Source organism: Geotrypetes seraphini, chromosome 8, assembly GCF_902459505.1.
Source record: "Geotrypetes seraphini chromosome 8, aGeoSer1.1, whole genome shotgun sequence".
Taxonomy (NCBI): domain Eukaryota; kingdom Metazoa; phylum Chordata; class Amphibia; order Gymnophiona; family Dermophiidae; genus Geotrypetes; species Geotrypetes seraphini.
The window spans coordinates 30,339,227-30,356,888 of record NC_047091.1 but is presented as its reverse complement, the minus strand read 5'-3'; the positions used below and the strand labels follow the sequence as shown (position 1 = coordinate 30,356,888).

The 17,662-nt window shown below is 45.1% G+C and overlaps 1 protein-coding gene across 3 annotated transcripts in view; it reads left to right on the top strand.

Annotated features, from left to right (window-relative positions):
• Nucleotides 1-17,422, top strand: part of MEAF6 (MYST/Esa1 associated factor 6) — a 29,521-nt gene extending 12,099 nt beyond the window's left edge. The window contains exons 6-8 of one of the 3 annotated variants that reach the window (XR_004540389.1): nt 3,928-3,988; nt 10,755-10,788; nt 16,617-17,422. Coding sequence is in view for 2 of the 3 variants with exons in the window: in XM_033955438.1 (XP_033811329.1) it covers nt 3,788-3,817; nt 10,755-10,788; nt 16,617-16,625 (73 nt within the window). In the remaining variant the exon portion in view is untranslated. Of the gene's footprint in view, nt 1-3,787; nt 3,818-3,927; nt 3,989-10,754; nt 10,789-16,616 lie in introns of all 3 variants that reach the window. The other 2 variants (XM_033955438.1, XM_033955439.1) reach the window with 2 other exon arrangements.
• The last annotated feature ends 240 nt before the right edge of the window (nt 17,423-17,662 follow it).

Genomic DNA, 17,662 nt, shown 5'->3' with positions numbered 1-17,662 from the left:
TCCTACGTTCCTGAGTGGCTCTTGTTACATCTGGAAAAATTTGAATTGGCTGCCTGCAAAAAAACAGCTTTTTATGTGAAAAGTAATTCTTTAAAACTAGCAATTTATCTCTTTCTGACAAGAGAGTTATCAACAAAGGTGCACTAACCGATTAATGCGTGCTAAAGATTAGCACTCCCTAAATGCTGTGGCATCCATTATGTTCCTATGGGCATCTTAGCATTTAGCGTGTGCTAATCTTTAGCCCCATTAATGAAAGGACCCCAAAGTTGAACCAGTGGAAATTATATCTTGAGTGTCCTCTAAGAAAACAGTGAGTCCCCCAGCTCCTAATTTCCAGTTTTAAAATTTTCTAAGCAATTTTTCAGCTGAAATTTAAAAAGCGTAGCTTATTCACGCACAAATGATTTTCCAATTCCAATTTATGATGCAAAATCACAGGTACTAACTGATTGAAGCCCTTCACTTGATTTTGCATCTCACTATCAGAATTAATTTTTGCGACATCATCTAATACAGAGATAGAAGACACAACTTGACTAGAAAAGGCCTTTTCTAGTCATTGACCCCTTTAAGAATCTGATGAAAGCTATGGACCCCCTTCCCCAGAAATAGTCACAAAAACACAACTTTGCATGCAAAACATACACGTATTTTATTTATCGAGGTTTGATTGTCTCATACATATATGACAGTACCGGGTAGAGCTTTGGGGCTCCTTTTATGAAGCCGCGTTTGCGGTTTTAGCGCGTGCGATTTTTAATCACGCGCTAGCCGAAAAACTACCGCTTGCTCAAAAGGAGGCGGTAACGGCTAGCGCGTCCTGTGGTTTAGCGCGCGCTGTTAACGCGCGTTAAACCACCAACGCGGCTTCGTAAAAGGAGCCCTTGGATTCTTGCCTAGAAATAGCTAAGAAGAAAAAAAAAAAATTTAAATTGAATCAGGTTGGACAGACCAGATGGACCTTTCGGGTCTTTATCTGCCGTCATCTACTATGTTGTTATGCCATACACAAAATATTATTAAACTTTAAAGTAAACAATCTAAAAAAAAAAGCCACTCCTTTTTTATTCAAAAAGTAATGGCCACTCATTATATATATATTTTTTTATTTTATAAATCTTTATTCATTTTTAAATCAAATCAACAAGTGCACAAAAATATATCATAAAGTAATTCCAATATAGCACTGTAATATCTAACACATAAAAACTAAATAGTATAAGATCCCCACCCACCCACCCTTCATCACATTCTCAACCAAATAGAATATATTATTTTATACATCATATTATAACATATCTTATTGAATTACACCCCAAATCCACCCTCCCCCTTGAGTGTGCTAAATAGAACTAAGAAAGAAAAGGAAAAGAAAAGAATTGATGCCTATTCATCACAATATTTTTCCAATGGCCCCCATATCTTTGCAAAGTTATTATATGTCCCTTTTTGTACCGCTATTGCTCTTTCCATCTTAAAAATATGCTTCCAAGCAGACTTCCTAGGACATCAAGCCGCATTGTGGTATAAATTATTATCTGGATGCTTGAATAAAAATCCAAATTGTGGTCTTATTTGGAGCATTGAGATTAAGCATCAGATTTCTGCATCTCAATGGCCACGAATTTGATCTTGAAGGATGAGATCTACAGTGTCAGCATCTATGAGACAAACTTGGTTCTTTTTGTTGCATAGAGCGTTTTGGACCCCTGTTCGTTTACAAAAATTAGAGAGCTCTATGGCCACTCATTATAATTAATTAAAACAGATCTACTACGATCCTATTCCCATTTCTTAGCAAACCTCTGGAAGAGCCTTACCCTCCTCATATCGGAGCCCTTAAAGGACTTCTTAACTTTAGAAAAGCTGTAAAAAACCGACCTTTTTGCCTAGTCGCTCCCTCAACCCTTCACCAGCATCAGTAAGTAATCCTATATGAGGAAGGGATAGAAATCTAAATAAATACTCTCGTTATCTGCAAGAAAAATCAGCAGTACCGGGCTGTACAGTGACCCTCACGGACCCCCTGAAACCCATCCATGGACTCCCTAGGGATCCACGGACCCAGGTTAAGAACCGCTAGCTTAGGGGCTGGTAGGTGCCTAATGTAGGCATTGAATCAAGTGTACTTGCATTTAGGCCGGGGTTTTCTATAAATGACGGCTAGTGGATGATTGACAATCACACTCAACAGAACCTAGCACTTGGGTTCATTTATAGAATCGGGGCCTTTTAGCCTCTTCTCTCTCCGTTGCTCATCCGGGTGTATAAGCGAGGAGGAGGAAGTGGCTTAGCAGCTGCAGAGAGAGAAGAGGTAGGAGAGGATGGAAACCCCTTGGAGTCTCACCGTCAGGATCTTTGAGAGAGTGTAGCCTTAGAATCAACAATGAAAGACATTCAGCAATCCTATGTCTTTGCATGGGTCTTTGTAAATAGTTGAATAGTTTCTGAGAGGTTAAGAAGCAGAAATCATAATCAAGGGGTCATTTAAACCCTTATACCCAGCGGGTGATAGTTCTAAGCGGCAATAGTCAGTCCTCTAACTGGTTAAACAAGGGCATAAAGATAGGACCGAAAAAAGGCTGTCCTTAATTTATACACCAAGTTAACTGGACTTAAGGGTCATTGCTTCTGGATATTCAATGTCAGGAGCCGCTCAAGCCCTGGCATTGAAGAGCCAAGGTTAGTTCGGGCCACGGCGGAGAGCAGCTTGCAAACTGCTCACCGCTGCCAGTTAAATCCACTTATATTACCGTCTAAATAGAGAGAATTTATAAACGAAGGAAGAAAGGCCCTAGATTGCCCACGATCAATTGCATTTTATAGGCCAATCGATCATTGCGATGTTATGTATTTCTAGGTAACTTGAATATTGACTGGGCCATGTCCAGGCACCAGCACTGGATATCCAGGTCTTCAGTAGTACTCAGCGCTGATGCCCACATAACTTACCGGGCCAAACCCAGTTAAGTATGTTGGCACCAGTGCTAAATATCACCATTGCCCTCATAACTTCTGGGTCCGTAATTTGTAAATAATGACCCTTGGGAGCTCTCATGCTCTGCCTAGGTCAGATGTCTGTGTCCCAGAAGTGCCTATATTTGCCTTCCTAAAAGGCTGTGGGATCTAATTTCACGTCATGATTAATTGTCTAGCATTAACGGCTCAGCGCTTTTCATAAAACACTGTCTCTTGCTCCTCTAGTTTGACGAGGTCTTAACAGTCCCATAAGTTACCTGCGCTGAAGTCTGTCTCTGTTTAAGGGGGGGGAGACCTGTGGCCAGCTTTTCCTCCAAGAACGACTCAGCATCTGCTTCTCCCTTTTATATTTGATTGACAGGCAGGGAAACTTAATTAATTTCTCATTTTTCAATAAGTGAAGGTCTCCCGGAGGTGGCAGGTAACGCTGAATACGTACTCATTTATTTTTAACACGTCTGTTCTGTCTGCATTATAACTGTATTGTGTGTTTTTGCAATCAGGTCTTTCAGGTGCGCTTAATTCGGCACTGCCTGTACCCTTCCTGTCTTTCTAATGAAGATAACGCACTCATGCATTCTCTCCTCCCAGCTCGCACAGCAAGCGCTGTAACACCATTGACTGCGCAGCTCTGCTCGTGCCCTTAATTTTTTTTTTTTTTCTTTTTTGCTTTGATGTAATTTGTACCTCTGTCACTGTTAATTGCGTTAATCTTTGCAGAGACTCTGTAGGATACCTAATCAGCTAATTTATTCATCCGAATATTCACTGCTCTGCTTTTTTCTCTTCCAATGCTGTTCCTCAGTCCGTCTGGCATATTTGATTATGATTTTGAGTAAGTGTTTGATTTTTAATCAGTACTTGTGCTAATCGTGCGAATAGTTTGTAGATCTCCGTGTGTGCCTGGTTCACATTTCTAACCATTAGTTTATCTTTTAATTGTAGGTATGTTTATTAGATTAGGCTTGGAAGTTTAATTTTTAAGTAAAGAAAAAGCATGACCGAGGTAACATTTTATTTAATAACTTTAGAAACGTGTAAACTCATCTTTATGTTTTCTATCTCGTGTTTAATTATTCTGTATAGTCAGACTAACCTTGGAGAATGTTTTTGGGAAGGGATTTTCAGCACCGGTTGGGGCAGATTGTGCTGGAGAAGAGCAGCAAAGGGAGGGTCATGTTCAGAGATTTTCTCCTGTAAACTGTCTAACTTGTAAACCTCACCTTGTTCTTGCAGTTCTAAAGCACATTTTTGGCAGACAAACACTCCCCTCCCTCAGTAATTCCACAGTAAAAAGGGAGTTCCAAAAAAAGCTGTGGAATAGATGTTCTTGATGCAAGCGTGAGTTACTGTATGTACTCAAATATAAGCCAAGACCCCCCATTTCCCCCCCAAAAGGAGGAAAATTGGTTGACTCGAATATAAGTCGGGCAGCTTAATATTCAAGTGCCCTGTCCTGCCAGGATCTGCACCCATCGCCCCCTCCCTCCCCTGTCAGGCACTGCACCCAGCCCCCTGCCTGCCAGGCACTACACACAGCCCCTTCCCTCCCAGGCTCTCTACCCTGTCCCCCCTCTCCTCCCCATTGTACCACCTCTGCCGCTGGAATCCCTGCTAGTCCAGAGGTGTAGCGGGCAGGAGCGAGCTTTCCACGCTTTTGCCCCGCTGCTAATCCAGTCGGTCGCTGCCGCGAGTTCCGGCTTTAGCCACCGAGTGGTATCTACCAAGTAGGAGTGTGCTTTGGTGCTGCTGCTCGGCGCTAAGCGGCTTTCTGAATGGCTTCCGTAACCGGTCAGCGGCTGAAGCTGGAATCCACGGCAGTGACTGACCATGTTAGCAGTGGGGTAAGAGCGTGGAAAGCTCGCTACATTGGGACACCCCCTGGCTTATATTCGAGTATATACGGTAGGTTCTTGTAAGTTACACACTCATCCACATAAAGTTTATTGGATATACCCTGTTTCCCCGAATATATGACACTGTCTTATATTTTTAAAAACTCCAAAATATGCACAAGGTCTTATTTTCAGGGGGATGTCTTATTTTTCCATGAAGAAGAATACAGTACACATTTATTGCTGAAAAAAAGACATTTATTACCTGTATATGGTACAGGTCATCACAAACCAGAAAAGCTGTATCACAAACCAGAAAAACATTTTAGGCCCCGATTCTCCAAAAGTGCGTCCCGATTTTAGGCAGCTGTAGACGTACTACAGCTGTCTAATCAGCCAATCGGGATGCACGTTTTTTTAAAAAAAATGCTCCCCAGGCAGGCCGACCGGGAGAGGCGTCCTATACTAAACGCCGATTCTGTAACCGGCGTCTTTAGAGAATCGGGTTAAATTAGACGCGGCCGCTATACTTATGGGAGCAAGGGATCTCCCTGCTGCAATATGTATAGCGGCCGCGGTTGTTGCGGCCGCCTGTCCCATCACTGACAGGAGAATGCCTAACTCCTCCTGTCGGAACCCCGAGCCCCCTCCCCCCAAACTCGTAATCGCCGACAGGAGGATGCCCAACTCCTCCTGTCGGAACCCCGGACCCCCCTCCCCCCCAAACTCGTAATCGCCGACAGGAGGATGCCCAACTCCTCCTGTCGGAACCCCGGACCCCCCCCCCCCCCAAACTCGTAATCGCCGACAGGAGGATGCCCAACTCCTCCTGTCGGAACCCCGGAACTCCCTCCCCCCCCCAAACTCGTAATCGCCGACAGGAGGATGCCCAACTCCTCCTGTCGGAACCCCGGAACCCCCTCCCCCCAACTCGTAATCGCCGACAGGAGGATGCCCAACTCCTCCTGTCAGAATCCCGGAACCCCCTCCCCCCCAAACTCGTAATCGCCGACAGGAGGATGCCCAACTCCTCCTGTCAGAACCCCGGAACCCCCTCCCCCCCAAACTCGTAATCGCCGACAGGAGGATGCCCAACTCCTCCTGCCGGAAAGCCCAACGACCCCCCGCCCCAACTAATCTCCCTCCCCCAACTAACCTTTCAATGTTGGTCAGCTGGATGGGTCTTGCTGCCGTCCAGCCGACGGGTCTGCCTCGTGGAAATGAGACGGCACGCCCCTTCCCGGCCCATCCCCGCTAAATCTAAGGCCTGATTGGCCCAGGCTAGGCACCTTGGCCAATCAGGCCTTAGGATTAGTGGGGATGGGCGGACACACTATGCCTAAGGCCTGATTGGCCCAGGCGCCTTAGGCCCCACCAGTAGGCGGAGCTTTGGGACGGATGGGCCAATCCGGCCTCATTCCGTCATTGGCTGCCTGCCGGACAGGCGGGTTTGGTTCCCGTCTGTCCGGCCAACTACAGAAAGGTACGGGGAAGGGGGGTGGGGGTGTCGTGGGGGTCGGCCAGGAGGGTCGCGGGTCGGCTGGGGGGGCGGTCGGAGGTTCTTGGGGGGGGCGGTCGTTGGAGGGAGGGGGGTTTGCGTCAAGGGCAGGAGGGCCTGGGATCCCTCCTGCCCGTAATGTAGGGCTTGAGCTCCCTCTTGCCCCGATCGTGTCGGGACCGCCAAGAGGAAGCAGCAGGACACCGGTAGGAGCTTCTACATGATGGGGGTGGTCGGGAGGTTGTGGGGGTGCTTGCCAAATAGTGCCTTATTTTCGGGGGGGGGGGGGGCCTTATATTTCCCAGGTGGGGAAAAAAAGGGGGTGTCTTACTAAAGGAGGAGGTCCTATAATGGGGGAAACACGGTATGTAGGATGCAAGTTCATCCATATGTATCAACAATAGTGTGGACAGCGCCATGTACACCTTTCAGCGCTATCTAAGTGATAAATAGTATTCAGTATGGTCCATTTTTTGGCTGTAATAGCCGCCTTCAGGGGTCCTGAGCGTTGAGTGTGTGATGATGATGAATACAAGTATGGATGAGAACACATCCACCCACCAAACCAAAATGTCAAACCAAGAAAACTATATGACAACTTACTGGCCACCAGAGCAGCAAAACTAGACAGACAACTCACCAACCTGCTGTCTTCGACCACAGACTACAAAACCTTCAAAAAAGAAACAAACACCCTACTCTTCAAAAAATATGTAAAACCAATATAGCACAATCAGATCTGCCCCAAGCTTCATCTGCAATACTATCTACTCCTTGGCAAATTAGAAAATGTCCAGACTATTCCTTATGTACTTCTAAATATCATGACAATTCTTATGTAATCCGCCTTGAACCGCAAGGTAATGGCGGAATATAAATCATTAATGTAATTTAATATGGTTTCTGCAAAAATCCTCTCTCCTAAATGAGCCTCTGGGCGTCGTGAACAACAACGCTTGGGACTCCTGAGGAAGGCTATTACAGCCGAAACACGGATTTTGTTGAGTCTACACTGTTGTTGCTTCATATGGATGAACTTGTATCCAATAAACTTTTTGCTTCCATCAGTAACCCCTCTTCCTTTTGTAATGCTTTTGCCCTCTGTAGTCCCTATCCTTAACTTCATGTCTTCCTACACTGTGGATGTTATTTTGTAACCCATTCTGAGCTGTTGGGAGGACGGGATAGAAATCTAAATAAATAAATTAAGATTGCTCTTCCAAGTGATGAACTCACACTTGCAACAAGAACATCTATTCCACTGCTTTTTTTGTTTGGTTTATATTTTTTTAACTCTCTATATCACCCTCTAGACTGGTACAGTTCTTTGCTGATGGGTTATATCTCACTATGACCAGCAGGTGGAGACTGAGACCAAAACTTTTGGTTATATTAGCTGAGGCTCCCCCTCCTAACCCAGTCTGTCTTTCTCAGTCTGCAGAAGGTGAGGTAGGAAAAATTAATGCTCCCCCTGTTAGGGCTGTTGGAATTTGTTTTAGGACTCCTGGTCCCCTTTTTGGTGCTGGACGGAGCTTGGACGGGTCCTGTTTGGGGCTTCGTCCGACCTCAGGGGTGTCAAACCCGGCGGATCTCGTGCTGGGTTCCTTCTCTCCCCCTTCCTCCTCCTCCCCAGATTTTTGTAGAGGTGCCTCAGCTGGCAGCCTGGTCACCGATACCGGTCAGGCCTCCGGCTTTAAGAGCCAGTGGAGTCTGTTCTGAAAAGGAAAAAAAAATAAATAAAATCCTGAGGCTGTGCTGGTCTAAAGGGTACTTTCCCTTTAAAATTACTGTATTTTAATGTATTTTTCTGCTAACCGGCACTTTTATTCTAGCTAGGTCGTGTCTGGAGCAATGAGCACTTTTGCAAGGGAAAAAGTGCTCATTGCAATCCAGTCGTGAGGCACTTGCAGCCAGCCTGTTCGAGCGAGTCAGGCTGCTGCGAAGGGGAATCCTCTTCGGCATCGGGTGCCAGTGGCCAGGGATCCCCTTCGCGAGTGCCTCGTGAGCCGGCAGCTGTCCGTGGGGAAGGCTGGGTTTCACCCGTCGCCCACGCGAGAGCTTCCAGTGGTTGGACAGCACTTAAGGAAAGACATTTTTATAAAACATGGAGACGTAGGTCTTTGTGCTATGTGTGAGGCTGCTTTCAGGTTCCCCTGAGCCTGTCCTAAAGGTGCAGAGAAATTCCGACGTCAAAACTTCTCTTGCTTACAGAAGGTTCCTTATCTGTCACATCTATGGTATTACTTCTGGGTAACTTTAAACAATATCTGTGGAACTCCTCTGTCAAAACATTAGTGGGGCTGCATTTCAGTTAAAATTTTAACATTCTCCCCTCCCCCCCCCTTGTTCTCTTATAGTAACATAGTCAATGACGGCAGAAAAAGACCCGAATGGTCCATCCAGTCTGCCCAACCATACGTGCTCCGTAAATTAATCATGTAATTTAAAGGGTCCTTTTTCTTAAGATACTGCCCGGTACTGTGCTTAGGTTCCATCCACTGGAGTCTCCATCAAAGTCACTCCAGCCCATCTTAACCATCCCAGCCATCGATACCCTCCCCAGCTCGTCCTCAACTGAATGGCCCTATACGGGACACAAACCGTGCAAGTCTGCCCAATACTGGTCTTAGTTCTTCAATAGTTACTATTATTTTCCGATTAGCAATCCTCTATGTTCATCCCATGCTTTTTTGAACTCTTTCACCGTTTTCCTCTCCACCGCCTCCCTCAGGAGTGCGTCCTAGGCATGAAGCACCCTCTCTGGTCCCTTAGTGGCCCAGCTCTGTACCAATTGGTATCTGTGCTGTTCAGGGATTTATACCAATGAGACTGCCACCTTTGTCCTTTTGAAATCATTTTAAGGCATTGGGGCTTTAAAGAAGAATGGGCTATGGCTTTCTACCCTACCGTGTACAGACCGTTTGTTCCAAAGATATTGTTTAAAAGTTCACTTTTTTTGTTTTAAATAACGACGACTATCTTTGCATTTTGTCATTTCCTAGCTTTGTTGCAAACCTAAAAGCTGCAGTCATTCCGTTTCAAAAAAATGTATTAAAGAGTTTATGATGGGTGGGGGAGGGGAGTTTAAATCGGCTGCAGTTTCCACACAAAAGCGTTAGATTGACTGCATTTCCCTTGCCCTTTTGAAAAATATTCTCTCTCTGATGCCAAATTTTGCTAAGTAGATTTTTAATACATGAATAATTTGCATCTTGGGAAATGTGCATGAAGAGCTTAGGGTGATTCCCAGACTTGTTTTGAAGTCTGATGTCTGTAAACGTTCAAATAGAAATTATGCATGCTTAATCAGACAATTAATGAGGTTTTGTGGCAATCAAATGTATGCTGCTGATCAGCCCTGCAGGAGGCACTGTACTGCCTTCGATTTAAGCCATACTGGGACAGACCGAAGGTCCATCAAGCCCAGTAACTTGTTTCCAACTGGCCAACCCAGATCACAATTACCTGGCAGAAACCCAAAGAATAGCAACATTCTAGAGCTGAGATTGTGATGTCATAATGCCTCATTCCACCAATGCCTAAGAGGCAGCCTCAACAGTGATGTCACAATGGCTTGATTGTCCAATACCCAAGAACATAAGAGTTGCCATACTGGGAAAGACCGAACGTCCATCAAGTCCAGTATCCTGTTTCCAACAGTGGCCAACCCAGGTCCCAAGTAGCAAAACAGATTTTATGCTTCTTATCCTAGAAATTAGCAGTGGATTTCCCCAAGCCATCTCAAGAATGGCCTATGAACTTCTCTTTCAGGAAATTATCCAAGCCTTTTTTAAATCCCGCTAAGCTAACTGATTTCACCACATTCCCATCTCCAGTAGTGGAGAGAAGAGAGTCTATGGCTGAAGCAGTGCTCTTCACATCATCATCTTCCAAATGGGGGGTGTCAGGTAGGAGAGTATTAACCCCTCCCATTTCAGCAGTAGGCAGCCTCAGAAGGGGGGGGGGTCTCTAAAGTCCATAGCTCAGATCCCCCCCGATTGTATCATTGATCTTTGTCAAAAAGGCGGAACAGCAAGAGATGCTGACTTTACATGTCGCTAATCCTGAACCTTTTGGCGCATTCAGCACAATTGTAAGCTCAGCTGAATGGTAAGAGCCACTTCTATTAGAAAAATACCCACACAATGGATCAGTTCTTTAACAGAGTCGAGCTTTAAGAGTATTTGAAGCATAAATGGTTAAGGGAAACCATAGAGATGCGTATTATGTGTTTGTAAATAAATGCTGGAATCTGAATTATTTTTAGACACGAGCACTGTGTGGAAACCTCCAAGGCACTGTTTGATGTAGTTCAAATGGGGCCTTTAAACAAGCACCTGGGGGGAGGGGAGGGATCATTTGTCATATTGAGCTGATGGCTTAATTTTCTTTATTAGCTAATGCAGTCAGATCTGCGTTTTCTTTCTCTTTGCTCACAGGATTGACCTCAAGTTAAACAAGAAACCACGAGGTGTAAGTATTGACGTTCTCTAATTGCACCCATGGTCGCTAATAAGACATCTCAAAATTTTCTGTGAGTTCCCCATGGCCTTGCTATAAGCCCTGCCTGAATGGCGCAAGTTAGAGCATTCTGGGTTTTTGCTGGGGGAAGAAGGCTGGTAACCAGCGACATCGGTGATCGACCACCGGTTAATTGTGGGTATCCAGGGTCCAGAATCGTAAGTTAAGCGAGGAAAATTGCTGGCAGTAAGAGAGATGCACTTTCTTCTGTCCATCGCCGCTTGTTCAATAATTTTTTTTTTTTAACCCCAAAGTAACTGGAAATAGGTGGAAGTATTGACTTAAATCCCATGCTCTAGAGCAGTGTTTTTCAACCTTTTTACACCTATGGACCGGCAGAAATAAAATAATTATTCTGTGGACCGGCATCGGTCCGTGGACCGGCGGTTGAAGAACACTGGGCTAAGTCATGGGCCAGACCCCGCCCATCTCTACCCAATCTCCACCCCAGACCCTGCCCCCATAATAGTACTAATTGTAACTCTGTTTTTTCCATTCATTTTTCACAGATACACAATATAATCTTATTAACAACACATAACGGTTAACCACAAAATTAAACTACACAAAGCACACTGACAGCAGATGTAGATTCTCAAAATTGACATAATTCAATCACTAAATTCAAAAATAAAATCATTCCCCCCTACCTTTGTTGTCTCCCTCCCTCCATGCTATGCCTTACCTTTTGGCCTGCTCCCACCTGGCCATTTTATGCCGCCCCGGTATTATCTTCAGGCCGGCTCCCTCTTCCAGTGCACAAAGCTGTGGGCAGGGGCTCCTTGCACGTCCCGTGCCTCATCTGGAAGCCTTCCCTCTGACGTTGCAACGTCAGAGAGAAGGCTTCCGGTTCAGGCACAGGATGCACGTAGGAGCCACTGCCTGTGGCTTTGTGCACTGAATCAGTGAGGAAGAGAGAGCTGGCTCGAAGATAACGCCACATTGATCGCACCGTGGACCGGCGGTTGAAGAACACTGTGGACCGGCAGGAAATTTCTGTGGACCGGCACTGGTCCACGGACCGATGATTGAAGAACACTGCTCTAGAGCAGAGTCTCTCAAACCTTGTGCCACGGCACAGTGGTGTGCTGCGAGAGATTCCAGAATTTTTACTTTATTTTAAAAAATTCCCTTCATATATATACACTAGAATAGATGACATGTACGTTATGTTTGCAAGAATCTGCAAATAAATCCAAAACAATCCAAAGCACAGCACTGAAACTTATATATTCATTGAGGAAACCCGACCACATCACAGAGGCATACCTTGACTCACACCGGCTTCCAATTCCGGCAAGAATACTATTCAAATTCTACTGTCTACTATTTAAAACCATAAACGGCGACAGCCCAACCTACCTGAACAACCGCCTCATCCAAACTAGAGAGCTGCACGGGAACGGGGATGACGGGAATCCCGCGGGACCCGCGGGGATCCCGCGGGTTCCCCCTTTGGGTCACGGGGATCCCGTGGGGACGCCCCCTAGGGTCGCGGGGATCCCATGGGGACGCCCCCTAGGGTCGCGGGGATCCCGTGGGGACGCCTCCGAGGGTCGCGGGGTTCCTGCGGGGTTGGATCGCAATGCACTGCATTCGAGCCGCGAGGGTAGTCTCCTCCTCCTTACCTGCACTGTCGCAGCACACAGCCGAACGGAAGTCTTCCCGATGTCAGCGCTGACGTCGGAGGGAGGGCTTAAGCAAGCAAAGCCCTCCCTTCCTCCGACGTCAGCGCTGACATCAGGAAGACCTCCGGTCGGCTGTGTGCGGCAGGGCAGGTAGGAAGAAGGCAATGGCGAACGAAAGAGGGGGGAGGGGGCGGTCCGCCCCGAAGAATGTGCACAGCTGGTCAGGTCCCCCGATCGACCGACAACAGGCCCGGCCGACAAACCTCCCTGCCCTGTAGCCGCGAATCTAAATTACCTCTTACAGCAGCTTCAATACTCCAGCTGCTGTAAGAAGGTAATTTAGATTCGCGGCTACAGGACAGGGAGATTTGTCCGACCGGGCCTGTTCTGTTGTCGATCGGGTGCGGAAACGCCACAAAGGTAAGGGGCAGGGAGGGAGGAAAGGTGGAGTGGAGAAGAAAAGACGCTTAAGGGGGGAGAAGGCCGCTGAAAGCTCTGGGGAAGACAAAGGGGTGGAGAAGGACGCTGAAAGGACATGGGGTAAACGGGAGGAGGGGGGGTAAACGGGAGGAGGGGGGGAAGGATGCTGAAAGCACATGTGGAAGACAGAGGGGGGTGAAGGACCCTGAAAGCACTGGGGAAGACAAAGGGGTGGAGAATGCCACTGAAAGGACATGGGGAAAATAGGGGTGGAGAAGGCCGCTGAAAGGATATGGGGAAGACAGAGGGGGGAGAAGGCCGCTGAAAGGACATGGGGAAGACAGAGGGGGGAGAAGGACGCTGAAAGGACATGGGGAAGACAGAGGGGGGAGAAGGACGCTGAAAGGACATGGGGAAGGCAGAGGGGGGAGAAGGCCGCTGAAAGGACATGGGGAAGGCAGAGGGGGGAGAAGGCCGCTGAAAGGACATGGGGAAGACAGAGGGGGGAGAAGGACGCTGAAAGGACATGGGGAAGGCAGAGGGGGGAGAAGGATGCTGAAAGGACATGGGGGAGACAGTGGGGGGAGAAGGACGCTGAAAGGACATGGGGAAGGCAGAGGGGGGAGAAGGATGCTGAAAGGACATGGGGAAGGCAGAGGGGGGAGAAGGATGCTGCCTGACAGGACATGGGGAAGATGGTGGGGGAGAAGGACACTGGAAGGAAATGGGGAGAAGACCCTGGCAGGGAAGAAGACAGAGGTGCCAGACTATGGGGGGAGTGGAAGGAAAAAGATGGGTGCCAGACCAATTTGGGAGGGGGGAGAAAGGGAGAGGCACAGTAACAGAGCAAATGGAAGACACAGAGAGAAGAGAGGCAGTGGATGGAAGGAATTGAATGAGAATATGAAGAAAGCAGAAACCAGGCAACAAAGGTAGGAAAAAAATTCTTTTTTTTTTTTTTGCTTAAGGATAAAGTAGTATATTAGTTGTGTTGATAAAAATTTATAAACATTAGAGGCTCTGGTAGAAACCCATTTACAAAGTATGTATTCTTCCCAATTAATATTTCCAAATTAATAAAGTCTTTTTGCTTATTTTTAAATGGGTTTCTACCAGAGCCTTTAATTCAGTAGCATAATTAAATGAAATAACTATTTCTGTAGTTTATAGGGACGGGCGGGGACGTAGGGGATTCCTCGCGGGGATGGGCGGGGACGGAGGGATTACTTGCGGGGACGGGTGGGGACGGAGGGATTCCTCGCGGGGACGGGTGGGGACGGGTGGGAGTCCTCACGGGGACGGGTGGGGACGGGTGGGACTTTGGCGGGGACGGGTGGGATTTCTGTCCCCGCGCAACTCTCTAATCCAAACCACATCAACTAGACATAGGAAAATCCCACACTCCATTCACCCACCCTCCAATCAAAGAAGTCAAACGTTAAAAACTATATGATGGCCTCCTAGCCACACAAGCAGCAAACTCTCCAATCTACTAATTATGACCCCAGACTACAAAACATTCAGAAAAGAAATAAAGACTCTACTCTTCAAGAAATCCCTGTAAACGACTTAATACCGCTAGCTCCTTCACACTTTCCAATACTACTACCTAATACCCTCCAGATTCCCCAAAGCAACCTCATCTACTCTTTATCTCCTCTAGAAATTACCAGATATCTTCTTCATGTAATACGTTCTTTGTAATTCTTTTGTAATCCGCCTTGAACCGCAAGGCAATGGCGGAATAGAAATCTCTAATGTAATGTAATCTGTCAATGTTATGAGCGTCTGTGAGCGTAAGGATACAACCGCCCAGACAAGTCTCATTCTTTGACGTGATTGGTCCTTGAAAGTCATTTTATGTTTTTTTAAGCAGTCGTTATCCTAACTTGAGCAACAAAGCAATCGAGGCTTTGTCACCGTTTGAATCTTCTTATGGTTTTCAAACTTAGATTTTCAGCTCTGACAGAAATTAAATCGAAAAAAGAGAGAACGGTGGATGATGAAATGCGTATTTGCTGGTTGACTATCGTGCTGCATTTTGAGTTAATTTGCACTCAAAAACAAGCTCATCCATCGTGTTGATTAGCAATTCTATTCTGTCTACTTTAGTTTCACCGTTTGTTACAGTTACCCATCCATAGCTTAAAGAACTTTAAATAAATAATGCTCAAATTTAATTGTTTGCTGGTTTTGCAATTGTATAAATTTCAATTACAATGTGCCACAAAAACCATTTGTCTGTTTAGTGTGCCAGAGCTAAAAAAAAGTTTGAGAGATACTGATCTAGGACTTTGCCTCTGTTGTGCGAACGTTGTTTATTTCTCACTTTCTTTCCTCCCCTCAAATCCCTCAGAAAGGGATTAACTGGCAGTAAATGCTTTTTATTGGGATTTCTGTTCATTAGATCTTCAGAAAAGAAGGCATTAGTTTGAACGTCTCAGAAGTGGAGCTTTTCTAGATCAGTAATCTCCTGTGTTCATCCAGTCAGATTATTTGGAATCGGGTTTTGGCGTCTTCAAAACAGGGATATTCTAAGCTGTCTAAAGCCATTCCATTTTCTCTCTTAATTGGATGCCTCCCTCTTCCCCCAAATGGATGAATTTTTAGAGGTGCCTTTTCAGGTTAAAAAGGCCTGATCCTTTGGCGCGATTGAGGCGTGGCTTAGACTGTGTATGAACATATTGCATTTATTAATGACAAATAGGAAGATTTGGTAAGATGTTCTTTTTAATATTCTTTATTCATTTTCAAACTTACATTAAGTGTTAAAATATATTCATTCACATTAACCATAAATACATCACTTACAAACTATCATTGATACATTTCATAAATTCTTATCCCCTCCCCTAACCCAACCCTCCTTCCCATATTATACTCTATTATCATATAAAACATGTAATAATAAAATCCCCCCCTCCCTGCACCTTAAGTTGATAAATATAAGGGAAACAATTTTAAATTAATCTTTACAATACTTCGTTAATGGTTTCCACACATCCTGAAACTTCTTAAAATATCCCCGCTGTAATGCAATAAACCTTAGATATGGCACAAAGAGTTCCACCAGAAGTTGTAATTTAATCTCCTCCAATCCTTCCAATTAAATGTGATTTGCTGAATGGCAACACCAGTCATTATAAGTAGTAATTTATTGTTATTCGCAGAAATCTGACTTTTTGCTCTCATTTCCATACCAAATATCACAGTATCACAGGATAATGCCACAGGGTTATCTAATAAATTATTAATTTGGTCCCAAATTGATTTCCAAAAATTCATAATAAATGGGCAATGAAGCAATAAATGGTCTAAAGTTCCTGCTTCCAGATGACAATGCCAACATCTATTAGACAAAGAACTATCTAATTTTTGTAACCTAACAGGGGTTCACAATGCTCTATGCAACAGAAAAAACCAAGTTTGTCTCATAGATGCCGACATCGTCCATTTCATCCTCCAAGACCAAATTCGTGGCCATTGAGATGCAGTAATTTCATGCTTAATCTCAATACTCCAAATATCTCTTAAACCAGTTTTTAATTTCTTTTTATTAAATCCACTTAACACTTTGTACCACTGGGCGGCCTGGTGACCCAAGAAGTCTGTCTGAAAACACAGAAACTCCATACTATAATGATTATTAAGATTTTTTGGTAAGATGTTCTAACACCATTGCTGGACTGAATTGTCCGTCTCATGGTATTTTTTTTTTTCCCCCCTTGGCAGGACTACTAGATAACTCATCGAGACTTCCAAGCATCCAAGTTGCCTTGCTCCTCTGGCAAGACCACCTTAACAGAAACTCAAGTAGCCCAAGAAGCTACCATTCTCAGAACACCCATCGTCTCTGTACCACACTGCGGTGAAAAAGCCTCAGAATGCTTTCGCCGTAGATCCGCATTGGACAAGTGGCCCTTCACATTTGTAAAGAATCTGAAAACCACGGAGGCAGGGGGGGTGAAGGAAGTCTAAGATGTGGAAATAATACCCACTGCACAACCTGTTCTCTGGGCTACTGGGAAGGAAGCATTCAGTGCCGTTAATGTTTGTCGTTACGAGTGTTGAGAAATGTTCTGTTTAATGTTGATTAGCAAAGGTGATGTGATCAAATTGTCCGTAGCTGTTGTGACTCTCTCTTGAGTAGTATCTTTTTTTTTTTTTTTTTATCAGTTTTTTTTTAACCTGTTACGATATCAACTTTTTTACTTGATAGATTGACGGATGAAGCATTTCATTATTTTGCCTTGATAAAGTGGACTAGAGCGAAGTAGGGGTCAAGTCTTTGTTGTTTTGGGGTTTTTTTTGCTGCATGAAAATACTTGTCTTTCATTCCTAAAAAGCAAATGAGGAAGCTGACTTGACACCGTGACATTCGTGTTCCTGACGCAAGAGACTTGCCTCCAAACTGTGGTGGATTGAACATAAAGCTGCTTATAGTATTGTCTTTCATTTTTACAGATTTTTGAGTTTATTTGAATCCCTATTTTTAAATATTAATGTCTGTTTGAATAAAAAGTGAAATCTTCACAGGTTCCCTTATGCTCTGATTGCAAGATGAAACAATTGAGATTGAGATTACGGTAATTCAACTGAAACTTGAAAGATATACATGTATTTCCCCTTTATAACCATTGGAATGTAAAGATTTACAGCCTTGAAAATCAGTGAAATCGCTTGTTCAAGGTTATCTGCTAATTTTCAGCAGCACTTTTCCAGTGGTGACAAGTCAAAAGCACGCACCGATAAAGGTGCGCCAAGACAACTGAGCGCAA